Source organism: Colobus angolensis, unplaced genomic scaffold (assembly GCF_000951035.1).
Source record: "Colobus angolensis palliatus isolate OR3802 unplaced genomic scaffold, Cang.pa_1.0 Scaffold34, whole genome shotgun sequence".
NCBI classification, from domain to species: Eukaryota; Metazoa; Chordata; class Mammalia; order Primates; family Cercopithecidae; genus Colobus; species Colobus angolensis.
The window spans coordinates 898,559-923,253 of NW_012116710.1; the positions used below are offsets into that span (position 1 = coordinate 898,559).

At 53.0% G+C, this 24,695-nt stretch overlaps 3 protein-coding genes and 1 long non-coding RNA gene across 10 annotated transcripts in view; 3 read left to right on the forward strand and 1 right to left on the reverse strand.

Moving 5' to 3' along the window:
• The window catches only part of IL17RC (interleukin 17 receptor C), a 15,841-nt gene extending 13,984 nt beyond the window's left edge, over positions 1–1,857 (forward strand). For 4 of the 6 annotated variants that reach the window (XM_011952265.1, XM_011952267.1, XM_011952269.1 and 1 more), the window contains 3 exons: positions 857–952; positions 1,069–1,107; positions 1,202–1,857. In XM_011952265.1, coding sequence (XP_011807655.1) covers positions 857–952; positions 1,069–1,107; positions 1,202–1,830 — 764 coding nt within the window. In that variant the 3' untranslated portion in view covers positions 1,831–1,857. The remainder of the gene's footprint in view (positions 1–856; positions 953–1,068; positions 1,108–1,201) is intronic. The other 2 variants (XM_011952266.1, XM_011952268.1) reach the window with 1 other exon arrangement.
• A 203-nt stretch (positions 1,858–2,060) lies between these two features.
• CRELD1 (cysteine-rich with EGF-like domains 1) lies at positions 2,061–12,254 on the forward strand. Its single transcript, XM_011952263.1, has 11 exons — positions 2,061–2,156; positions 2,658–2,850; positions 3,073–3,155; positions 5,708–5,818; positions 6,163–6,254; positions 7,771–7,947; positions 8,032–8,127; positions 9,698–9,781; positions 9,957–10,052; positions 10,251–10,385; positions 11,233–12,254. The coding sequence occupies exons 2-11, from the start codon at positions 2,677–2,679 to the stop codon at positions 11,445–11,447; spliced, it is 1,263 nt and encodes a 420-aa protein (XP_011807653.1). The 5' UTR covers positions 2,061–2,156; positions 2,658–2,676; the 3' UTR covers positions 11,448–12,254.
• Positions 12,255–12,400: 146 nt separating this feature from the next.
• PRRT3 (proline-rich transmembrane protein 3) lies at positions 12,401–20,539 on the reverse strand. 2 transcript variants are annotated; one of them, XM_011952261.1, is made up of 4 exons: positions 20,442–20,539; positions 15,986–17,060; positions 15,626–15,781; positions 12,401–14,846 (listed from the first exon to the last, which is right to left on the reverse strand). In XM_011952261.1, the coding sequence occupies exons 2-4, from the start codon at positions 17,001–17,003 to the stop codon at positions 13,072–13,074; spliced, it is 2,949 nt and encodes a 982-aa protein (XP_011807651.1). In that variant the 5' UTR covers positions 17,004–17,060; positions 20,442–20,539; the 3' UTR covers positions 12,401–13,071. The 2 variants fall into 2 exon arrangements, with proteins under 2 accessions (XP_011807651.1, XP_011807652.1); XM_011952262.1 differs by having other exon boundaries at positions 20,272–20,474.
• Positions 14,249–23,011, forward strand: LOC105519069. Its single transcript, XR_001002922.1, has 4 exons — positions 14,249–14,449; positions 14,912–15,025; positions 15,218–15,332; positions 22,828–23,011. It is a non-coding gene; the product is annotated as an uncharacterized LOC105519069 (long non-coding RNA).
• Positions 23,012–24,695: the final 1,684 nt, after the last annotated feature.

Genomic DNA, 24,695 nt, shown 5'->3' on the forward strand with positions numbered 1-24,695 from the left:
GCCAGGCTGGTCCTGAACTCCTGACCTCGTGATCCGCCCGCCTCGGCCTCCCAAAGTGCTGGGATTATAGTCATGAGCCACCACGCCCGGCCCAAATTTACATTTTTAAAAGATTTCTGAGGCTGGCATGAATTAATTGAAGGAATCGATTGGAGGCAAAAAAAAGACAGGGCAGGGACACCAGATAGTTGCAGACACCCAGGACAGCAAGATCAAGGGCCCAGCAACCCTATCTTAGGGGAGAATAATACGAGCTGACATTTTAGCACTTAAGATGCTCGATATTGTGTTAAGTGCTTTATATATATTAATATATTTAGTCCTCATACCAACCCTGTGACGTAGCTACAATTTTACAGAGGAGAAAACTGAGGCAGAAGGTGACATTACTTATTCAAAGACCCCTAAACAGATGGAGCTATATATTCATCCACTGGCTCTGACACTGTGCTGTGGACTTCGGACAAATCATTTTTTTTTTTTTTTTTTTGAGAGGATTCTCAACCTGTCGGCCAGGCTAGAGTGCAATGGCACGATCTCTGCTCACTGCAACCTCTGCCTCCCGAGTTCAAGCGATTCTCCTGCCTCAGCCTCCCGAGTAGCTGGGATTACAAGCGTGCGCCACCACACCCGGCTAATTTTTTGTATCTTTAGTAGAGACGGGGTTTCACCATGTTGGCCAGGCTGGTCTTGAACTCCTGACCTCGTGATCCGCCCGCCTTGGCCTCCCAAAGTGCTGGGATTACAGGCGTGACCCACCGCGCGCGGCGGTCAAATCATTTCTTTTAAGTCTCAGTTTTTCTCCTCTGTGGGAGGTGAGTGTAAGTTTCTAACTCTTCTTCCCTGGGTCTCCCAGACATCCACAAGCGCTGGGCCCTCTTGTGGCTGGCCTGCCTACTCTTTGCCGCTGCGCTTTCCCTCATCCTCCTTCTCAAAAAGGATCACGCGAAAGGTGAGCGCTTCCCGGCTCCCCATTCCCCAGGGGCAGGACCAGAGTGGCTGTGGGAGTTCTCCGAGGGAAGGTGGCGGCCGAGCTCACAGGCTGCCTCCGCCCCTCTCCCCTAACAGGGTGGCTGAGGCTCTTGAAACAGGACGTCCGCTCGGGGGGTGAGTGGGAGCACGCGCTGGGCGGGGGGCCGCCCCCGGGGGGCCAGGCCTGTGCCAGCTCACCTCTTCCCTCCCCATCTGTTTTCTCCGGCAGCGGCCGCCAGGGGCCGCGCTGCTCTGCTCCTCTACTCAGCCGATGACTCGGGCTTCGAGCGCCTGGTGGGCGCCCTGGCGTCGGCGCTGTGCCAGCTGCCGCTGCGCGTGGCCGTAGACCTGTGGAGCCGTCGTGAAATGAGCGCGCAGGGGCCCGTGGCCTGGTTCCACGCGCAGCGGCGCCAGACCCTGCAGGAGGGCGGCGTGGTGGTCCTGCTCTTCTCGCCCGGGGCGGTGGCGCTGTGCAGTGAGTGGCTACAGGACGGGGTGTCCGCGCCCGGGGCGCACGGCCCGCACGACGCCTTCCGTGCCTCGCTCAGCTGCGTGCTGCCCGACTTCTTGCAGGGCCAGGCGCCCGGCCGATACGTGGGGGCCTGCTTCGACAGGCTGCTCCACCCAGACTCCGTACCCGCCCTTTTCCGCACCGTGCCCGTCTTCTCACTGCCTTCCCAACTGCCGGACTTCCTAGGGGCCCTGCAGCAGCCCCGCACCCCGCGTCCCAGGCGGCTCCAAGAGAGGGCGGAGCAAGTGTCCCGGGCCCTTCAGCCAGCCCTGGATAGCTACTTCCATCCCCCGGGGACTCCCGCGCCTGGACGCGGGGTGGGGCCTGGGGCGGGGGACGGGACTTGAATAAAGGCAACGCTGTTTTTCTACCCATGTGGCCCACACGCGTCTCCGTCTCCGCGGCTGGGCTGGCAAACGTCGTCCCCTAGCCCCGCGGCCCTTTAAAGCCCGGACAGGTGCAGCTCGGTACCGCCTGTGGTTGGCTGGCATGGGGTGACGTAATGGCACATGGCCCGTCGCCATTGGCTGGGCGGCACGCTCCGCCCCCGGGACTGCAGCGCGGGTGGGGGTTGTACGTTTTACGCAGGCTGTGGCAGCTACGCGGTGAGGTGACGGCTCACGGCGCCCGTGAGCTGGGGCGGTCGGTTCTTCCTCCTCCGTGGCCTACGAGGGTCTGGATCCTTCTCTGCCGGCTCGTGGGCCGTGCCTTTGCCCTTCTGCGAGGCCCTGAATCTGACCCCTTCCCTTCATATCCGGATCCGGGCTCCTCCCCCAAAGCCCGGGGTTCCGGACACCTCCCCCAAAACAACCCCTCTGGCCTCCTCTCCTTCAGTACTTGGAATCTGATCTCTTCTCCCTGATTCTGCGGATCCGGCCCCTAATAGCCTTTATCAGACCCTCAAACAAGAGGCTGACTTCTGCCCCCTTGCCAAGGAGCGAGGCCACTTTCCTCTCCCCACCCCATGCTAACGGGGATAACTTATTTCTCTTCGGGAATTGCATCTTATGCGCCTTTCCCCACCCATCCCCACAGCCCCTGCAGTACCCAGTTTGGCCTCTTTTGCTTGTAATAACTCAGATCCCAACGCCACGGCACCTCAGAACAGACCTTTTTCTTTCTCGCGTGGGGCCTGACTCCTTCAGTGAAGCCTCTCCACGCCCTCTATCTGCAGGTCCCCGGCCTGGGTAAAGATGGCCCCATGGCTCCCGAAGGGCCTGGTCCCAGCTGTGCTCTGGGGCCTGAGCCTCTTCCTCAGCCTCCCAGGCCCCATCTGGCTCCAGCCCTCTCCATCTCCCCAGTCTTCTCCCCCGCCTCAGCCCCATCCGTGTCATACCTGCCGGGGACTGGTTGACAGCTTCAACAAGGTGGGTGCACCGGCAGCCTCTTTGGAGGGGAACACAGCGATTTAGAGTGGGGAACTCTGGGATGCAAATCTGCGTGGATTCAAGTTTCATCTTGGTCTCTTACTAGTTGTATGGCCCTAGGCAGGTTGCCTTTCTGTGCCTCAGTCTCCTGGTCAGTAGAACAGTGAAGTGCTAGCATGTGCCAGGCACTGTACTTAGCTATTATTAATTTTCTGTTTCCAGGGCCTGGAGAGAACCATCCGGGACAACTTTGGAGGTGGAAACACTGCCTGGGAGGAAGAGAAGTTGTCCAAATACAAAGACAGGTAAGGGGCTGCTGGGGGAATGGGTGTATATTCCCCTCCCTGCCAAATCTCTGCTCTACTGGTGGAGGGCTAGGAACTCTTGGGGAGCACTTATTCATTCAACAAATAGCACTAAACATCTATAGTGTAGCAGTAAACAAGGCAAGCAAAATCCCACCTTCCTGGAGCTCACATTCTAGTAGAGAAGACAAGCAATGAATAAGTAAGTGAATAATATTATGTCAGATAAAAGAACAAACAGTGAAGCACGGTAGACTGCAGGATGGTGGGAGGCAGCGTGTTCAAGATGTGGCATTTGAACAGAGAGACCTGACGTGAAGAAGCGAGCTATGTGACAGGAAGGAAATTGGGCAGACGATGGGACTGAGCTTGGTGTATTCAAGAAGTGGCTGGAGTGGAGTGAGCAAAGGGGAGAGTGGTAGAAGGTGAAGGCGGAGGCTTAGGCCTCAAAGGCTACAGAAAAGAGTTTAGATTTTTTTTCAGAGTGTAATGGGAAGCTCTTGGAAGATTATGAGCAGAAAAAGTGATACTGTCTTCTTTATACCTTTGAAGATTACTCACACTGCTATGTAGCAAACAGACTGTAAGGGGCAAGGGTGGAGGAAGCAGGGAGACCAGTTTGGGAGGCAAGTGCATCATCTAGGTATGAAGGCAATATGAGCTAGTGTATCTAGTGAAGGGCATGGTGAAGGGGTCACAGTCTGGGTATATTTTGCAGAGAGAACAATAGGACCTGGTGATAGATTCATTATGGGTATAGAGAAACAGTAGAATAAAAGATGCTTACTAGATTTTTGGGCCTGAGCAACTGGGTGAATAGTGCAGCTGTTTTCTAAGATGGTGAGATGGGAAACTGAGAAGGTTTAGGGGAGGGGTGGGATGTGGTGTTTTTTGAACGTATTGGGCTGAAATGAAATGTCCATTAGACATCCAGGTAGACTCCATCCATATCTGGAATTCAGAAAAGAGTAGGAATTGGAAACAGGAATCTGAGAGTCGTCATTATGTAGTCAGTATGTAAAGAAAGTCATTATGAGGAGAGCCATTATATAGTCAGTATGTATAATACAGAAAGCCATTATATAGTCAGTATGTAAAGAAAGGCATGGGAAGGATACAGAAAGCGGAGCCCTGAGCCCTGAGTCCTGAGCCCTCCAGCTTTTCAAAGTCAAATGGAAGAGAAGTCAGCAAAGGCTCAGAGTTAGACCCGGTTGTCGGTTCTTAACCTCTCAGAGCCACAGTTTCTTCGCCTGTAAAATGGGGATATTAATACCTGGTTTGCCTATTTCATAGGAGTGTGGAAAGGGCTTAACTGGGATGCCCACTAGAAATAAAGGTTTTGTTATTATGTAACATTGGTCATTTTCTCTTTTCCTTTGCCGGGCATGAGTTTCCTCGAATAATTCAGGAATGAGGGCATTGGCTAAGACAACCCCAGAGGCACTTCCAGCTTTGTAATGGCTCCTGCGTTACTTGCTTTTTAAAATCACTTCCTATATGCCAGGCACTGTGTAAGACCCTTTAAATACAGGATATAAGGCATCAAATATATATATATATATATTTTTTTAATTGTGGTAAAATACACATAAAAATTTCCCATTAAGGACATTTAATAACATTTACAATGTTGTGCAACCATCACCACTATGTAGTTCCAGAACATTTTCATTACCCCCCAAAAAATCCTATACCTGTTACACAGCCACTCCCCATTCTCCCCTTCCTCTGGCTCTTGGCAATCACTAATTTGTGTTAGTCAAGCAGAAATTATGGATTTGCTGATTTCATTGGAATCATAAAATATGTGGCCTTTTGTGTCTGGCTAGTTTCACTTAGCATAATGTTTTCAAGATTCACCCATACTGTAGCATATATCAATACTTATTCCTTTTTATGGCTGAATAATATTCTCGTTTGGCTGTACCACATTTTGTTTATCCATGCATCAGTTGATGGACATCTGCATTGTTTCTGCCTTTTGGCTGTTGTGAGTAGTGGTGCTATGAACATTGTGTACACGTTTTCATTTGAACACCTGTTTTCCATTCTTTTGGGTCTATATCCAGTAGTGGAATTGGCAGGTTCTATGGCGATTCCATGTTTAACTTATTGAGAACTGCTTTTCCACAGTGGTGATGCCATTTTTTATTCCCACCTGCAGTGTGGGAGGATTCTAATTTCTCCACATCCCTGCCAACACTTGTTATGGGATGTATTTTTAGCTATATCTACCCAGCAAGGGTATTATATTCCATTGCTTAGATGCAGGAACTAATGTATGTTACAACAAACCTGCAGGGAAGGTATCATTGTCCCCATTTTACAGATGAAAAAACAAAGAGGTTCAAAGAGGTAAAGTGACTTGCCCAAGGTCCTACCACTAGATTTGAACCCAGGTCCGTCTGCTTCCCAGAACCATGATCCCTTCTGTTGTACCTCATGGCCTCTCCTTTCATATTGTCACGGCACGAGGAAGGGTAGAGAGAGACCTGAGGAGGGTGGTGGGCGGATGGGGCGTGTTTCCCACCAGCCCTGCCCTGTCCGGTCAGTGAGACCCGCCTGGTAGAGGTGCTGGAGGGTGTGTGCAGCAAGTCGGACTTCGAGTGCCACCGCCTGCTGGAGCTGAGTGAGGAGCTGGTGGAGAGCTGGTGGTTTCACAAGTGAGTGGCAAGGGGGCCTTCCCTGGGAGTGGGTAACAGGTGGGGCCTGGTGATAAGGCCTTGACTTGGCCAAGAAGAAGGGGGGTGCATGGTGGGGGCCATGTCCTGGTTCTGCTCCTTCCAAACCCAGATCTGCTAAGGACTTGCAGGGGGACTTGTGCGCCACTTTGAGCCTCAGTTTACCTCTCTGCCAAATGGGGAAAGGGCATTGGTCAGATGGCCTTTTGGGTCTTACGTCCAAGCTGGGTTGAATCACAGATTCAGGCGTGGGGGAATGGGAACAGCACTTCTGACACTATCTCAGCGCCTCCTCCCCACTTCCCTCCACCCTGCCCCTGCTTCAGGCAGCAGGAGGCCCCGGACCTGTTCCAGTGGCTGTGCTCAGATTCCCTGAAGCTCTGCTGCCCCGCAGGCACCTTTGGGCCTTCCTGCCTTCGTGAGTTTTTAAGTTGCTCTTGGGGATGGGAGGGGACCGCCGAGTCCAGGTATCCAGTCCTGGCTCTGTCCCTAGCTAGCTGTGTGAACTCAGGCTACTCAGATAACTTCTCTGGACCTCAGTTCTTGCCCGCCTCACAGGGCTGGGGAGATGGGCAAATCAGTGGGGAAAGGCTTGGAGAAAGTACAGGGGCTACACTGAGTCAGATGCAGTGTGGTTATCATCATGTATTAAAGAAATGATAGACCCCCCCAGCCCCTTCATTTCCCATGCCAGATTGGACTATGGTATCTTCCTGGGGAGGGGCAGGTGTTGCCCTGGAGCCCCCATGGTCACCATCTATCCTTACACACAGTCCTGGCACAAGAGCCAAACTTACTACCAGCCTCTTTTAGAACAGTCTTTCCTGAAGCTACAGATAAAGGGAGGGGCAGGTATTGCCCTGGAGCCCCCATGGTCACCATCTATCCTTACACACAGTCCTGGCACAAGAGCCAAACTTACTACCAGCCTCTTTTAGAACAGTCTTTCCTGAAGCTACAGATAAAGGGAGGGGCAGGTATTGCCCTGGAGCCCCCATGGTCACCATCTATCCTTACACACAGTCCTGGCACAAGAGCCAAACTTACTACCAGCCTCTTTTAGAACAGTCTTTCCTGAAGCTACAGATAAAGAGATAGCTGCAAAGATGGCAAATTCAGTCTTTGTAAAAGAAAATATTGGCCGGGCGCAGTGGCTGAAGCCTGTAATCCCAGCACTTTGGGAGGCGGAGGCAGGCGGATCATGAGGTCAGGAGATCGAAACCATCCTAGCTAACACGGTGAAACCCTGTCTCTACTAAAAAATACAAAACAATAAGCCGGGTGTGGTGGCGGGCGCCTGTAGTCCCAGCATCTTGGGAGGCTTAGGCAGGAGAGTGGCATGAACCCGGGAGGCGGAGCTTGCAGTGAGCCAAGATCACGCCACAACACTCCAGCCTGGGCGACAGAGCGAGATTCTGTCTCAAAAACAAAACAAGGCTGAGCGCAGTGGCTCGTGCCTGTAAACCCAGCACTTTGGGAAGCTGAGGCAGGAGGATCACTTGAGGCCAGGAGTTTGAGAGACCAGCCTGGGTAACATAGCAAGACCCTGTCTCTTAAAAAAAAAAAAAGAAAAAAGAAAGTGGGGCATGGTAGTGCAGCCTGTAGTCCCCCTAGGCTGAGGTGGGAGGATTGCTTGAGCCCACGAGTTCGAGGCTGCAGTGAGCTATGATCATGTCATTGCCTGGGAAACAGAGCAAGACCCTGTCACTAAAAATAAATAAATAAATAAATAAATAAATAAATAAAAGGTTTGTAAAATCTGATTGTTCCACAAGAGGAAATTGGTTAAGTAAATTTCACTTTTATGACAAAATATTATGTCACTAAAATTAATTTTCTTCTCCAAAAATGTTACTGATATGCAGAGCAGAAAATATTCTCTTGTATATCAAGGTTGTATAGACGACCTCACCTGGTTCGGTGTCTTCCCACAGCCTGTCCTGGGGGCACAGAGAGGCCCTGTGGTGGCTACGGGCAGTGTGAAGGGGAAGGGACACGAGGGGGCAGCGGGCAGTGTGACTGCCAAGCCGGCTACGGGGGTGAGGCCTGCGGCCAGTGTGGCCTTGGCTACTTCGAGGCAGAACGCAACGCCAGCCATCTGGTATGTTCGGGTAGGTAGCCAAAAGGTGTGGCACTGGGCAGGGGCAGATGGGGTACCTGCCTGCCCATCCTCATGCTGCTCCCATTCCACCCAGCTTGTTTTGGCCCCTGTGCCCGATGCTCAGGACCTGAGGAATCAAACTGTTTGCAATGCAAGAAGGGCTGGGCCCTGCACCACCTCAAATGTGTAGGTAAGTGGGGCTCTAGCTAGGTCTGGGGAAGATGGGCAAGGGCCTGGGCTTGGTCCTTCATTCTCTCAACACAAGCCTGGGCTAAACTAGCCTAGGCCCTACCTTCATGGAGATCTCAACCTGTCTGGGAAAGCAGACAAGTAACCAGATACTTACAGTCCAGTACACAGGTACTGTGTAGTATAGTCCCTGTGTACAGTGAGAGATGCCTCTGATCTAGTTCAGTGGAAGTGGTGATGGGAAATCAGGAAAGGCTTCTTGGAGGAGGTGCTACTTTGGCCAAGTCTTAAAAATTGAGGCAGGGGCTAGGCACGGTGGTTCACGCCTGTAATCCCAGCACTTTGGGAGGCCAAAGAGGGCAGATCACGAAGTCAGGAGATCGAGACCATCCTAGCTAATGCGGTGAAACCCTGTCTCTACTAAAAATAAAAAAAATTAGCTACTCGGGAGGCTGAGGCAGAAGAATAGCATGAACCTGGGAGGCGGAGCTTGCAGTGAGCCAAGATCGTGCCACTGCACTCCAGCCTGCGCAACGGAGCAAAACTCCGTTTCAAAAAAAAAAAAAAAAATTGAGGAAGGGTTGGCCAGGAGAATGAGGACCCTGAACTTGGGGTCAGGAAACCTGAGTTCAAGACTTGGTCTGGTCCCAGCCTAGCCACTTACTTAGACTAGAGTAGAGGCTAAGCTGTTATAACAAAAATCCTCAGAAGACTGTGCTTAAGGAATATACAGGTTGGCCGGGCATGGTGGCTCACTCACACCTCTAATCTCAGTACTTTGGGAGGCCGAAGTGGGGTGGATCACCTGAGATCAGGAGTTCAAGACCAGCCTGGCCATTCTCTACTAAGACCTGACCAGCCAGTCTCTACTAAAAATACAAAAATTAGCGAGCCGTGGTGGCAGGTGCCTGTAAACGCAGCTACTCGGGAGGCAGAGGCAGGAGAATTGCTTGAACCCAAGAGGCAGAGGTTACAGTGAGCCGAGATCACACCATTGCACTCTAGCGTAGGTGACAAGAGCGAAACTCCATCTCAAAAGAAAAAAAAAAGAATCTTGAGGGTAGAGGTTTATTTTTTTTCCTCATATTACAGTCCCAAAGTGAGTAGTCCAGGCTGGCAGGGGAGCTCTGCTAGTCACAGTCATTCCAGTACCCAGATCATTCCTGTAACTTCCTGCACAATCATCCCCTTGGGCATTGTCTGCATGGTGGAAGCTGAGTCCTGGGCTTCTCCATGTCCCATGTCCCAGCACTCAGGAAGGGAGAAGGGAAAGAAAGTGCATTGAGGAGTCCAAGCATTGTTTTAAGACTAAGCTAACAGTGGAGCTCAGCACTCCTTTTTACATCCTGTTGGCCACAACTCAATCACAGGGACACACTTAGCTTCAAGACAGGTTGGAAAATATGGTCTCTGGCTGGGCAGCCTGAAGTCCAGCTGCACGTCTGCTTCTGGTGTTGGTAGAAAGCTTGCCATACCATTTAATCCCAGGCAAGACCATTCCCCAATGGCTCTGGCCTCAGCTTCCCTACTAAATAGGGATCAGAATTCTCACCCTGCTCACCTCTCTGCAGACATTGATGAGTGTGGCACAGAGGGAGCCAACTGTGGAGCCGACCAATTCTGCGTGAACACTGAGGGCTCCTATGAGTGTCGAGGTCAGTGTCTGCTTCTGCAGTGGGGATGTGAGGAGGGGAGGAGGAGCTGCTCCACACCTGTCCCTCCAAACCTTCCCCTTCTCAGGCTTCAGAGCACCCCCAGGCCTTCTCTTCTGGAGCATGGCTCTCCTGGGCCTAGAAGCACATCTCACCCTCATCTCTCTCCTCTCTCCAGACTGTGCCAAGGCCTGCCTAGGCTGCATGGGGGCAGGGCCAGGTCGCTGTAAGAAGTGTAGCCCTGGCTACCAGCAGGTGGGCTCCAAGTGTCTCGGTGAGTCTCCTGCTGATGGGACACAGGCACCTGGGAGTGCCTCACCCAGCATGAATGGTGAAGGGGCTGGAATATGGGGACGAAGGGTGGAATGTTGCCTCTGCAAGGGCAGAGGGTAGTGTTGAGAGATGGACAAGATGGAGTCGAGGTGCTGGGTGGAGGGCCCTAGCAGGACTCTGACCCCTCCCTTCCCCCAAGACGTGGATGAGTGTGAGACAGAGGTGTGTCCAGGAGAGAATGAGCAGTGTGAAAACACCGAGGGCGGTTATCGCTGCATCTGTGCCGAGGGCTACAAGCAGATGGAAGGCATCTGTGTGAAGGAGCAGATCCCAGGTGAGCCCTGGGGTGGGAGAGGGGAGGTCCTCATTCAGAGAGAGGGCAGGCAAGCCCCTTCCCCAGGTAGCAGTGGCAGCTCAAGTCCTGCCCCACCCCTACTGCCACCCAGCCCCCTGGAGGCTGCACTGAGACCAGACTGTACGTCTGATCTCCAGGTTGGCTTTCAGCAGCCTTACACTTTCCAGGGTACAAAGGGAATCAGACTTGGCATCAAATCAGTCTGCCTCCCTAACCTGTTTCCTCATGTATCCAATGGGACCAGTGTTTGCCCTGGCCTGCTGAGAGCTGTCCTAGGCCGGGGGTGTGGTGAGATGCAGGGTAATCACAACAATGATGGCAGGGACCATTTCCCCAGCAATTACTGTGTGAGATGCTGTTGTAGGTGCATTCCTCATCTTAACTTATTTAACCCCTAAAACAGCCCGACGCTGGAGGTCGGGTTCTCATCCCCATTCTAACTATGTAAAAACTAAGATGCAGAGAGATGAAGCTACTTCCCAGGGCTATATGGCAAGCAAGTTGCAGAGCTGGGATCCCAATCCAGACAGTCTGACCGTGGAACGAGACTCATACATGTAATAAGTGCTCTGCCCCCAACTTGTCTACCACATGGCCTTGGCCAGTCTAACCCCTTTATCTCTCTGAGCCTCACTTTCCCATTTAGTGAGACAGGGATGGTAACTGCCTCTTGCAGAGTGGTTCTGAGCAGTAAATGTTGTGTGCCTGGCTTGCTGGGCAGGCCTGGTGGCCATGATGATCAGGTGCATGGGAGTTCTGGGGAGGCTCCAAGAACTGCCAGGAACAGGGATACGAGTACCAGGCTGCATCTCTCGCTCCTCTGCAGAGTCGGCGGGTTTCTTCTCAGAGATGACAGAGGATGAGTTGGTGGTGCTGCAGCAGATGTTCTTTGGTGTCATCATCTGCGCCCTGGCCACACTGGCTGCTAAGGGTGACTTGGTGTTCACTGCCATTTTCATTGGGGCTGTGGCGGCCATGACTGGCTACTGGTTGTCAGAGCGCAGTGACCGTGTGCTGGAGGGCTTCATCAAGGGCAGATAATCTCGGCCACCACTTGTAGGATCTCCTCCCACCTACGCTGCCCCCAGAGCTTGGGCTGCCCTCCTGCTGGACACTCAGGACAGCTTGGTTTATTTTTGAGAGTGGGGTAAGCAACCCTACCTGCCTTACAGAGCAGCCCAGGTACCCAGGTCTGGACAGACAAGGCCCCTAGGGTAAAAAGTAGCCCTAAAGGTGGATACCATGACTTCTTCACCTGGCAGGGACTGGCAGGCTTCACAACGTGTGAATTTCAGAAGTTTTTCCTTAATGGTGGCTGCTAGTGAGCTTTGGCCCCTGCTCAGGATGAGGGGGTCCTCACAGTGGTGAGGCTGTCACAGCCCCCTCCTGCCAGCTGCATGCTGCCAGCTCGTTCTGTGTTCACCACATCCCCACCCCTCATTGCCATTTATTTATTCATCTCAGGAAATAAAGAAAGGTCTTGGAAAGTTAAAAGGCTTCAGTCTTACTACCTGTTCCACCACCCCCACCTTAGGGAAATTTCCTAGAATTCTGGGAAATTGAGGGATTCCCTGATGGTGAGTGGAGAAAAGATAGAGGAGAAGGTTGCCCCTGAAGTGCTGTTAGAAGGAGGGTAGAGGAACCAGCCTTAGGATGGTTCTATGCCAGCTGTCATTTGGCAAAGGACCCTGGACAGATGACTTTTGCCTCTGAACTTCACTCTTCTCTTTCCTCAAATGGGCTTCATAATGCTTTCCACTCAAGACTTAACATGAGAATTAGGTGATAAATGTGAAGACCTGGACAGTACACAAGAGATGTTCAATAAGTGTGGTCGCCATTATGACCAGGGCCTCCAAGCCTCAAGCAACCTTTCCTCGAAGTCCTCCCCTCTGTCCAATACACAGGACTTAGAATGACTGGGAGGCAGGGCCTCCAGTCTCTCCTTCCTCCTATGAATACAGGATCCTGGCATGGCCAGTGGGAAGCATGAGCCAAGTCCTAAGGGTTTATTTCTTTGGCACAAAGAGGACAATCTAGACAAGCGAGGCTTATCGCTCCATGTTAGGGAGTCTGGGGCACCTGCTCCCTGTTCTTCATGCCCAAATCCATGCATACCCACCCTGTATTCCGCATAAGACATGGCCTCTGTGCAAAATACCGGCTGAAAAAAACCAGAAATATTAAAAGCAAAAAACAGGGTGTGGGGTGGGGTGAGTTCAAACCTGGCTGTCCCCCGGGGGGCTGTCGTCAGGTGGAGGCCTGGGGATGTCTTTTTTTTTTTTTTTTTGAGACGGAGTCTCACTCTGTCACCCAGGCTGGAGTGCAATGGCGTGGTCTCAGCTCACTGCAACCTCCATCTTCCCGTTCAAGCAGTTCTCCCGCCTCAGCCTCCCAAGTAGCTGGGACTACAGGCGTGTGCCACCTGGCTATTTTTTTTGTATTTTTAGTAGAGACGAGGGTTTCACTATGTTCGACACTAAGAGGCTGGTCTCGAACTCGTGACCTCGTGATCCGCCCACCTTGGCCTCCCAAAGTGCTGGGATAACAGGCGTGAGCCACCGCGCCCGGCCAGGATGCCCATTTTTTTAAAGGCTCAACTGTCCCAGTCGGCCATGCCATGTGGGCATCGGCCAGGGTCCTAGCCCTGCGTCAGGACCGCTCCTCAAAGCTCGATGGTATCACTGGAGGCGCTGCGGGATTCCCCAGGCTTGCCGCGCGGCTGGACCTCTCCCTGGCCGTTCCCCGGCCGAGCAGCGGTAGAGTCAGGGGCTGGGGTCGGGGCAGGCAGTAGGTGTACTGTGCTGGGCAACTCATCTAGGGGCAGACTGTCCACTGATGACAGCCCGTGGCGCCAGGGGTTCCAACTGATCTTGAGTGAGCCCCTGGAGAAGCTGTCCAGGGAGCTGCCAGAAGCCGCCGCGGCTGCCCCGTCGGGCTCTTCCACTAAGTGTTGTGGGACCGGCCCGCGCACGCGCACGTCGCTCAGCGACCTGCAGCGGCCGCGGAGGAGCGAGGAGCCAGCGTCGTCGAGCTCGGCTTTGGGATGGCTGCCCCGACGCGGCCGCAGAGCGCCTCCAGGCGGCGGGGAGGCCACGCCGCGGAGGCCGCAGCGCTTGAACACACTGTCTCGCACCAGGTGCTCGCGGAAGAGCGCGGCGTCGATGCTACGGCTCAGGTTGATGGGCGATGGCGGCCGCAGATCCAGCTCGCTCAGCGATGGCGCCGGTCCCACACCGTTGCGGGACAGTCCTGGGCCACCCTGGGGTCCGCGACCCAGCGACGCAGCCGAGCCCCAGGCGCCTGAACTGGGCCTGGCCAGCTGCCCACTCTCCGCCGGGTTGCGGATGAGGCTCTTGCTGATGTCCAAGCTGCCTGCACCAACGCTGCTGGGCCGCGCATAGCAGTTATTGGGTCGCTCCGGCACCTCGCTCTTGCCCGACGGCGCCGGGCACGCCAGACGCATCAGCTTAGCCCAGCAAGCGTGCTCCGTGGGCGGCCTGGGTCTCGCGGCAGCCACCGCGGCCAGCGCCAGGGCGAGCGCCCATGTCAGCTCCAGGAGGCGCAGCCAGAAGTGGACACCCCACCAGGCCCACGAGAAGCGGCCCACGCGACCTGGGCCCGGGTACAGCCAGAGCGCAGCCGCCAGCTGCAAGCCGCTGGCCAGCAGCCCCAGCGCGCCCGCCACGGCCAACAGCCGAGGGCCCGGGCTGGCATCCCAGCCCCGTGGGCCGTCCAGCAGGCGGCGACGGCACAGGCAGAGTGTGCCTAGAGCCACGGCCGCGCCCCAGGCGCACGACAAGCCTTGCGTCAGGAGGTTGAGCACAGACCATGTGGACAGCAGGTCTGTCGCGAGCAACCCCACACCATGCACCAACGCCACTGCTCCCAGCAGGAGTGGGTTTTGCAGCAGTGGCGGCAGCCCCGCGCCCAGGCCGAGCAGAGTCAGGGCCGCCAGCGCCGTGAGCAGCAAGGGGAAGGGCAGGTTGTAGAGCACCAAGCCCCCGCGAACGCCCAGCCGCGCCTGCGAGCCATAAGGGTCTGTAAGCATGTACGCGGATCGCAGCCCCGAAGCCACGAGCACCAGCACCGCGGCCACCAATGCCAGCCGGGGCCCTGCTGGGGCGGCTGCCAGCGCAGCCAGCGCCAACAACGCGGGCAGCAGAAAGAGCACCCCTACCCCGTAGACGTGCAGCTCCCAGGAGAAGCTCAGGACCCGCCGCAGGGGGCCCCAGCGTAGCGGGGGTGCAGTGGCATTGGCTGGGGGGCTGGAGGCTGGGGCTGAAGCCATGGAGCTGGCTGAGGGCTCCGGAGGGGGAGGCTGGCCCAGGGCTCGCTGCGTGGTGACTCGAATGAGGCCCCGGCGTGACGTCGAGGGGGCCTGGACTGGGGGTGCTGGGGGATGGCTTTGGGGGCGCCCCGGCCACTCCTCGGCGTCATCTGCAATGATAACAATATTAAAATCGCCTTTTGAAAAGTGCTTTTGATTTTCCATCACCCTCTAGTGTGGTTGGCAAGTCATTTAACTTTTCCAAGCAAATCTGCAAAATGGAGATAACAGCACCTGCCTCATTGGGTTATGAAGAAGATGGAATGTATAGCATGCTGCCCAACAGCCAGTAAGTGCTAAATGGATGTCACCTATCGTTTTTATTAAGGGTACTATCAGGGAGGTAGTACCCCAGCAGTTCGACACATGGGCTGCATATTAGAATCGCCTGGAGGCCAAGGAATAAGAATTTCTTGGAACGTGGCTTGGACACTGAAATTTTCTTTCTTTCTTTCTTTTTTGTTTTTTTTCTTTGAGACAGGTTCTCACTCTGTCATCCAGGCTGGTGTGCAGTGGTGCAATGAGGGCTCACTGCAGCCTTGACCTCCAGGTCAAGTGATCTCCCACCTCAACCTCCAGAATAGCTGGGACTACAGGCACGCACAACCACATCTAGCTAATTTTTGTATTTTTTTGTTGTTGTTCTAAAACATATCCATGTTACATATTAGAACATTCTAGCCCCAAAAGGGCAAATGACTTCTCCCAGATTTCCCAGTGAGTATGAATTTATTATTCTAGGTTGTTTGAAGGAGGCCCTGGGCAACTCCTTTAAGCAGGTGATTGTCTCCATTCATTCCCTGCCCTCCACCCCTCACACACCCCCAACAGAGGTTCTCAGTTACTGGACAGAGCACTCCCTCTCCCCACACCCCAGCCATGCCCTCACCTGGCTGCAGGGCCCCCATGGGGCTCTCTGTTCGGTTTGCAGCTGGGCCAGGGTCTGAGGGACCAGGGATGAGGGGCTTGGGGGTGCCTGGGGCCTCCACGGCTCCTCTCACCCGCTGGGGGGAGATGGGGTCTGCTCCATTCATTGCTGCTGTCTCTGAAATGACAAAGTAGTCATCTGACTATAACTAAGCAGTAGTTACCTGACCCTCCTATGGTGCTCCTAATCCCTCAGGATTGAGTCACAATCACCTTCATTTGCCACAGAGAGGAAAATGAGACCTAGAGGGACCCAGGGTCAAACAGAATTGAGGCATCCAGCTGTCCCGGAACATCACTCAGCACGCTCACTGATACCAACCTGGCTTGGACGGCCCATCAGGAGCCTCTGAGGCAGGCAGATCCATGGGCTGGGGTCCTGGTGAATCCTTAGCATCAGAGAGGTCAACCTGCTTGGGCAGCGGACTTGGGGAGCTGACTTCCCAGGACACCTCAGCTCCAGCCCTCTTGGGGGTCTCGACCGGCAGCTCCTCAGCAGGAGGAAGGCTTCTGGCCAATGCCAAGTCTGGCTGGGCCCCTGGCTCCTGAGAGTACACCACCTCAACTGGGGGTACTGAGCCAACATCAGAGGCTGCTGGATCCTGCTGGGTGAAGAGGGGGCCTTGAGCTGCCTCCTGGAAGTGTTCCTCAAACCCACCCTGTCCTTCCAGGACTGGCCTCTTGACAGTACCTGAGTGGGGAACAAGGGTGTGGGGTGGGCCCTGGTAGTCTGAGGGAGAAGTGGGTGGGACCCTGCTCTTGGTTTTGGCCTTCAGACCCTTATCTCTAGGTGGCTGCTGTCCCTGTTGGCCTCCATGCTGCAGGGAGGGAGGAACTGTGGCTACCCTGAGTTGAAGTCTGGGAGTTGTGGGGATGAAAGTGAGATGAGGGTGGCCCACTGGGTGCGGAGCCACTGCTTCTTGCTCTAGAAGCTCTTGTGAATCCAGAGGTCCTGTCCAGCCGTGGGAGCTTTGTCCTCGAGCCATCTGAAGGTCATCAGTAACTGGGGGTCGTTCTCTCTGAGCCCCTTGGGCTGCTTTGGGCCCGTACAGGGCTGGGCCAAGGGGAGAGGCTACAGGCTTCTCAGGCATCTCGTCAGCAGGGGCATGGCGGACATCAGAGTTCCTGTGACTCTCAGCTCTGAGGTTGTCCGGGAAGATGTCAAACGAGTGGGGCTCTGAGCCCAAAGAGCCCTTAGGGTGGGCTCCAGGAATCATAGGGGTTTTGGAGTTTTCAAGTGGCCTGGGAAAGCCCCTCCCCAGGGCAGGGCCAGTCCCCAGGAGTGGCAGCAGCAACAACAGCAGAAAGCCACATACACAGCCCCATGGGCTGGAGGCCATGGTCTACTCCGATGCCTGGGCCTAAAGCCCCCACCTTCCAGTCCTCACTGGATGAGCCTAAAAAAAAAAAACAGGGGGAATGACATGTGAGGGCTGGGGGCCCCCATGCCTTCCTCAAGGGGCTGGCAGGAAAGAAAAACAATGTAAGGCAGCAGCTTCTCTGCTTTTAAAACTGCTGGATGTGGCACTTGCCTGCTTTAAAACCTTCAGTAGCTCCCCATTTCCCTCAGGAAAGAACATAAGCTCCTCTCCTGGCCTTCCAAGACCCTGGCCACCACACGCTGTTCATCTGTCCTCCAACATCCACTGGACTGTGTGACTCCCATGCCTTTGCTTCTGCGGAAATGCTCTCTCCCTTCTCCTTCACTTGCTGAAATCCTGTTTTTTTTTTTTTTTTTTTTTGAGACATAGTCTCACTCTGATGCTCAGGCTGGAGTACAGTGGCGTGATCTTGGCTCACTGCTGCAACCTCCGCCTCCAGGGTTCAAGTGATTCTCCTGCCTCAGCCTCCTGAGTAGCTGGGGTTACAGACATGTGCCACCACACCTGGCTAATTTTTATATTTTTAAGAGATGGGGTTTCACCATGTTGGCCAGGCTAGTCTTGAACTCCTGACCTCAGGTGATCTGCCCATCTTGGCCCCCTAAAGTGCTGGGATTACAGGCATGAGCCACTGCGCCCAGCCTGAAATGTTATTCCTAAAGCCCACTTCAAAAATGAGAGAGATGGAGAGGGAGAGGAGAGGAATATGCACCTGCCTTTGGGGAGGGGCCTGAGTTTGAATCCCAGCATCTTCATTTCCTGGGGGAGTCATTTGACCTCTCTGCATCGTAGTTTCCCCATCAGTAAAATGGGGGATAATAAGCCTGTCTAACTTGAGGCGGCTCTTATAAGACTTAAATAACCAAACACATATGAGCGAGGTTCATACCTGACGCTTGAAATGCATTAGAACCCTTTCACTTTTCCCTCTGTCCAGAAAGCTTTCTGTCTCTCCATTCCCCTTAACTATTTCAACAAATAATTTGCACACACACCATGTGCCAGGCCCTGATGATAGAGCAGTGAAAAGACTGATGAGACTGCCCTCGCGAATGGCATTCTAGGGGAGAGACAGATGATACATACTTTTAAATAAGACGAGCTATGAAGAAAATAAAAGAGGGCTAAGAGATGGATGAGAGGCCATTTACACAGGGGGTACCAGAATGTCCTCTCTGAGGTGACATTTAAGCTAAATGCTGAATAAGAAAGAGTCAGCTCTTTGAAGGTTTGGGGAAAAGGCATTTAGCAGAGGGAACAGCAAGTACAGAGGCTCTGAGGCAGGAATGAGCTGGGTGAGTTCAAGAAATAAGAATAGGAGTGTGGGCTGGGCGCAATGACTCAGTCCTGTAATCCCAGCACTTTGGGAGGCTGAGGCTGGTACACTGTTTGAGGCCAAGAGTTTGAGACCAGCCTGGCCAACATGGCAAAACCCCATCTGTACTAAAAATACAAAAATTAGCCAAGCATGGTGGTGGGTGTCTGTAATCCCAGCTACTCGGGAGGCTGAGGCAGGAGAATCGCTTGAACCCGGGAGGCAGAGCTTGCAGTGAGCTGAGATTGCACCATTGCACTCCAGCCTGGGCGACAGAGTCAGACTCTGTCTAAAAAAAAAAGAACGCAAGTGCGGCTGGAGCACAGGAAATGAAAATCAGGAAGGCGGAGGTGAGGTCACAGGTGTCTTGTAGGCCACGACGCGGCACCTGAATTTTATTCCACATGTCACAGGCAGCTAGTGGGGATGGAAAGCACGGAGATGACAAAGCCTTATTCGTGTTTTAAAAAACGGAGAGAGGCCAGGTGCTGTGGCTCACACCTGTAATCCCAGCACTTTGGGAGGCCTAGGTGGGTGGATCACTTGAGGTCAGAAGTTCGAGACCAGGCTATCCAACATGGTGAAAACCCATCACTACTAAAAATACAAAAATTAGCCAGGCATGGTGGTGTGTGCCTGTAATCCCAGCTGCGTGGAAGGCTGAGGCAGGAGAATCACTTGAAAGCCAGAAGATGGAGGTTGCAGTGAGCCAAGATTGCACCACTGCACTCCAACCTGCGCGACAGAGCGAGACTCCATCTCAAAAAAAAAAAAAAAAAAAAAAAAAGACAGGTAACTAGACACCAGTGTAAACATAGAAGTAAGATAGGATGGTGGCTTGTTTCAGCTTAGACATGCCTCTTTCCGCCTTCCTTCCCTCACCTTCCTGGGCACTTGTCACCCTGGTCTGATTCTGTAATAATCTCTTATTTCAAACCTGCAGCCTCCAGTATATACCTGGCCCCAGGTGGATATCCCCTAAAAGTTCCTGTTCCCAAGAGCCTGTCGGTGGGCCAGGGAGGCACCACCAGGAGAGGGTACATGGAGGGTGCGAGAGCTGAAGCCTGGGTGTGTTTAGGGGCAGAGGCCCTGCTCTTTTCCTCTCTGGGGAGCAGCTGTCCCCAGAGCTTCCAGGCTTTTAACCCGTGGTGGCTCACAGACACCTTAAGAAGCCACTGAAAATCCCTGATGCTCTCCTGGGGAAAAGATCCAGGCTCACCAAAAGTTGTGGACAATTTCAAGGGGTTCAAAGACCTCTGAGTCCCATCCTCCAAACTCGAGTTTAGACTCTGTCTTAAAGCCTTGTTAGTTCATTTCTCAAACATTCACGGAGCCCCATGGGCTGCTCCTGGTCTAGGATAGGTGCTGGAGGCCCAGAGACAGGGCTTAGCTCCAGGGTTGAGAGTAGGGGTGCACTGAGAGGCCCCTAACACAGGTACTGGCTAAAAACAGTGCTCCTGTATTTAGTTCTTCCCCAGTTAGGCTCCTGTGCTAGCTTAGCAACATGTCATTCCGCCCTCCCAATACAAGGTGTGGGACTAGCCATTTCACAAGAAGAAACGGGGGTTCAGAGAGGGTGAGCAACTCCCCCAAGGTCACACAGCTGAGTGGACACAATTGGGGTTGTGAAACCCCAGGAGGCTCATCTTCCACATGAGGTCCAAAAAGCTTTGCCTTTGGACGGCTGAATGGGGCCTCCAAAGATAAACATGCCATCTGCCTACCACCGCCAACCCAAGAGATGTGGGCACCTGCGGACAAGGCCGGGGCTTGCCCAGCCCTGGGCTCCCACTGCTGGAGAGGCTGTGGGGGGTGGCGGATCTCTCTGTCGCAGGGACTGGGGAGAGGCCGGCCTGGGGGCAGGGCGAGGCCGCTGCAGGGCAGCCTCGGAGCTGGTCCATCTCGGGTTACCTCTCCTCCTCCTCCTTCTCCTCCTCCGTCTCCGCTCTCCCTGGCTCCGCAGTGTGCTGGATGGGGGTGGGCGCCGTGCAGGCCTTGTCGCCTGCGCCCGCGACTGGGGCAGCAGGCCACGCTCCCCGCCGGGGACCCGCCATCGCCCCCTCCCTGGGCCAGCTCCTCACCTGCGCGCCGCAGCCCCCGCGTTCACCTTGCGCGCGTCCCTGCAGCCGCTCGCCGCGCCGCATCCTCCGAGATGCTCAGACTCGGCTAACAGAGCCCGGCGCTGCAGATCGCGAGCCCGCCCACAGGAGCGCAGCCCTGCTTAACTCTTTCCCCTTAGGGGTGGACTCTTCTCCCAACCCTGACTTCCTCTCGCTCAGGGATTCTCAGGGCTGAGTGGAACCGAAGTCATCTCTGAGGAATGTGGAAATGCCTTCCGCAGCATCCCTGAAAACGGGGCACCTAGCCTCTGCTTGCATACCTCATGGGACGGGGAGCTCACTTCCTCTTTGTATCCCTATATCCTTTTAGGTAAATCCTACCTACAGCTTGGTATGTATCCTTCAGATTATTTTCAATGCACAATTACATGTATATGTTAAATAGAAATGACGTCATACTGTACACTTTTTTTTTTTTTGAGACGGAGTCTTGCTCTGTTGCCCAGGCTGGAGTGCAGTGGCATGGTGATCTCGGCTCACTGCAACCTCCACCTCCCAGGTTCAAGTGATTCTCCTGCCTCAGCCTCCCTAGTAACTGGGATTATAGGCATGCAACACCATGCCCGGCTAATTTTTATATTTTTAGTAGATACAGGGTTTCGCCATGTTGGTCAGGATAGTCTCGAACTCCTGACCTCAGGTGATCAGCCCACCTCAGCCCCCCGAAGTGTTGGGATTATAGGGGTGACCAACCGTGCCCGGCCACTGTACACATTTCTGTAATTTGCCTTTTTCACTTTACAATATATTCTGGCACATTTTTCATGTAAATATCTATAGATTTATCTCATTTCTTGTATCCACTGTTCAGAATTCCAGCATATGGTCAGCTAGTTATTGTTCTTTATCGTGTCTCCTGTGATTGGACACAGGTTGTTTCTAGCCTTTTGCTAGCAGGGATAATGGAGCAGGGATAATGTTTAACATATCATTGTGCACGTGAACTAGTGCACCTACCAGATAATTGCCTAGCCGAGGCATGGTAGTAAAATCTATGGGTCTGCATATGGGGCTGGTAAACACTGTCAAAATGTTCCTGGTCTTTCTTTGAACACCTCTTGATATACTAAACACCCACTATTAAGCTCAATTCTTTAAGGGAAATCCACACAGGAAATATATGTGGTTATCAAAAATGAGACAGGACTGGGTGTAGTGGCTCACACCTGTAATCCCAGCACTTTGGGAGGCCTACACAGGAGGACCATTTTGAGCCCAGGAGTTCAAGACCAGATGGGCAAGATGGTGAGACTTTTTTAATTAAAAAAAAATAAATAAATAAATAAATAATAATAATAATAAACTAGCTGGACATTGTTATACATGCCTGTAGTCCTACCTACTCCAGAGGCTGAGGCAGGAGAATCATTTGAGCCCAAGAGGTCAAGGTTGCAGTAAGCCCAAGAGGTCAAGGTTGCCACTGGAGTATCACTGGAGCGCACTGACCACTCTGTCCATTGACCACAAGCTGTGTCACTGGAGTGCAATGACCACTGCACTCCAGCCTGGGCAATAGAGCGAGACTCTGTCACAAAAAAAAAAAAAAAAAAAAAGAAAAGAAAGAGAAAGAGAGAGAGAGAGACGGAGGGAGGGAAAGAGAGAGAGAGACAGACAGAAAGAAAGAAAGAAGAAAATTTGGCCTGTGTAATGGCTCATGCCTATATTCCCAGCACTTTGGGAGGCCAAGGCTGGAGGACTGCTTGAACCCAGGAGTTCGAGACCAGCCTGGGCAACATGGCAAAACCCCATCTCTACCAAAAAAAAAAAAAAAAAAAATTAGCCAAGTGTGGTGGTGCGCACCTGGGTCCCAGCTACTCAGGAGGGTTACGTGGGAGGATCACTTCAGTCCAGGAGCCAGAGGTTGCAGTGAGCCAAGGTCGCACCACTGCACTCCAGCCTGGGTGACAAAAAGAGACCCTGTATCAAATAAAATATTAAATTTAACTTAAAAAAGAAAAAGAAAAAGTTCTTCCTACGGCTGAGCTGACATCCCCCTCCCAAAGGCTTCCTACCTCTAGCTCTCACAGAAAAGCAATACTTAGCCCCCAGTCGTGTCGTCTGACATGTTGCGGTTTGAAGAGTATTCCATCCCTAATGGCTGGTAAATGGTGGGGCCTGCATTCAGCTGTTTGACTCTGGGAGAGAGTGCAGGCCTTACCCATTTCACCGCATGACCTGACCAGCTCTGTTTTCCTTGTTGGACAGCCCCTTCAGAATTGTAAAGGCATCTCTCATTTCTCTAGAGTCTTCTTTCTCCAGAATAAACACTCTTTTTCAGCTGTTCCTTGCAGGACAGCATTCTGGGTTCTCACCATGTGGGATCTCTTCGCTGTTTGCTTCTTACCAGCTCAACAACGCCCCCCTTAAAGTAGGACTCTTGGAAATGAACCTCGTTGGGAGTAAAGCTGAACCTTCACCTCTCCTTTCCAGGATTCTCCTCCATTCATATGGCCTCACACTGAATTAATGTTTCTAGCAGCCACATTATGTTGTTACCCAATTGATCTAGTAGTAAGGTGTTCCCATCTCTTCATGTACAACTGGTTTATTGACACTTAATGCAGGATTCTACATTTGTTTGTTGTTTATCTTGTTAGATTTATCCAGTTGTTACAATCTTGTAGGCAGTTTACTGGATCCTGATTCTACATATAGCTAATTGACATTTTGGAGGGTTGTGCAATAACCATTTCCCCTCCTGACAGCATCCTAACTTCCTCTGGGGGACCTGTATCTTTTCCCCTGTGAGCAGTATTGGCCAGAAGGCAGTGCTAGGGCCCCCTACAGAAGCTGAGGAGTCTGGATCCTTCCTCTCACTTCCCCTTGTGAACTCGCTGGGAGCCTCCTTTGGAGATGTTGAGATTCCCTCCGCAGGCTCAGAGCTGGCCCGGTTCCCTTCCTCACTTTCTCCTGAGGTGGGCGGGTGTGTGAGTGCCTGACCTCCCAGTCCATGCAGGGCCATGTGGCTGCTTCCTGGCTGCCTTCTTTGGAACCAGGGGTCCCAATCCCATCGCGTTTCTAAACCACCAACTGGCAGGGGTTCTGAGATTCCAAACAAATGCAAGAGAGATTAGGATCTCTTTGGCTAGAGGCAAGGCGAAAGCTGATCCTATGGAAAGAGGAGACTGGCTGGGGTGGAGGTGAATGTTTAAGTGGGGAACACCAGAGGCAGGTGTGGATGGAGCGTATCTCAGCTCCAGATGGAGCTCCCAGCATCCTTCTGGAGACTCTGGGACGGCGGGGATAAGTGAAAGATGACTCCAAGTATACAAGAGGTGGTCAATATCTCCTGTTTACCAAGCACTTGGTCTGCCAACAACTATGCTACACACCATTATTCTTTTTAAGTCCTCATGACAACCCTAGGTGTTATGCTTTTCATTATACAGCTGGCAAGCTGAAGCTCAGAGACGTTCAGTAACTTGGTAAACAGCAACGAAGGGAGAGGCCTGACTTTAGAACTAGTGCTCTGTGTTTGGAGACAGAGTCTTGCTTTTGTATTTTTAGTAGAGGCAGGGTTTCGCCATGTTGGCCAGGCTGGTCTCAAACTCTTGGCCTCAGGTGATCAGCCTGCCTCACCCTCCCAAAGTACTAGGATTACGGGCATGAGTCACTATGCCCCGGCCAGAACCAGTGCTCTTAATAGTAATGACACCCTCCTTCCCCTCTGGAAGAACCTGAGAGAGGAAAGTGGGGGAGATGGAAACCCCAGGCCTTCCAGGCAGCCCCTACTGTGTTAAGAGTTAATTGAGTCCATGAAAATAGGCCCTCCAGTTTGGATCTCTGTTGACCTCAAACCAACAGAGCTGAAAGTTGTGACTCCCCAAGGAAAGAGAGGGAAGGAAGAGGCAAAGAAGATGGGGCTGGCGATGATGAAATCTCCTGCTTAGACAAAGCCCAGGACAGTTGCCTGGCATTTTCGTTCAGGCTGGTTGCTCTGGCAGGCATGAGCAAATAAACAAAAGGGAGAACAGGTGGGACACAGTGCAGGCTGGCAAACCTTCTCTGTGCTCTGCTCACTGTCCTGAACTCTGAGGGCAAGGGGAGTTATACTCTTTTACTAAACTGGCCAAATGCAGCCTGAAGAGTTCCTGGAGTCTTAACCTATTCATTCTCAGATTTTAGCTTCCACCAACACCAACTAAACAAACCTGATCTTTTTAAAGAGATTTTTTTGTTTGTTTTTTGAGACACAGTCTCTCTCTTTCACCCAGG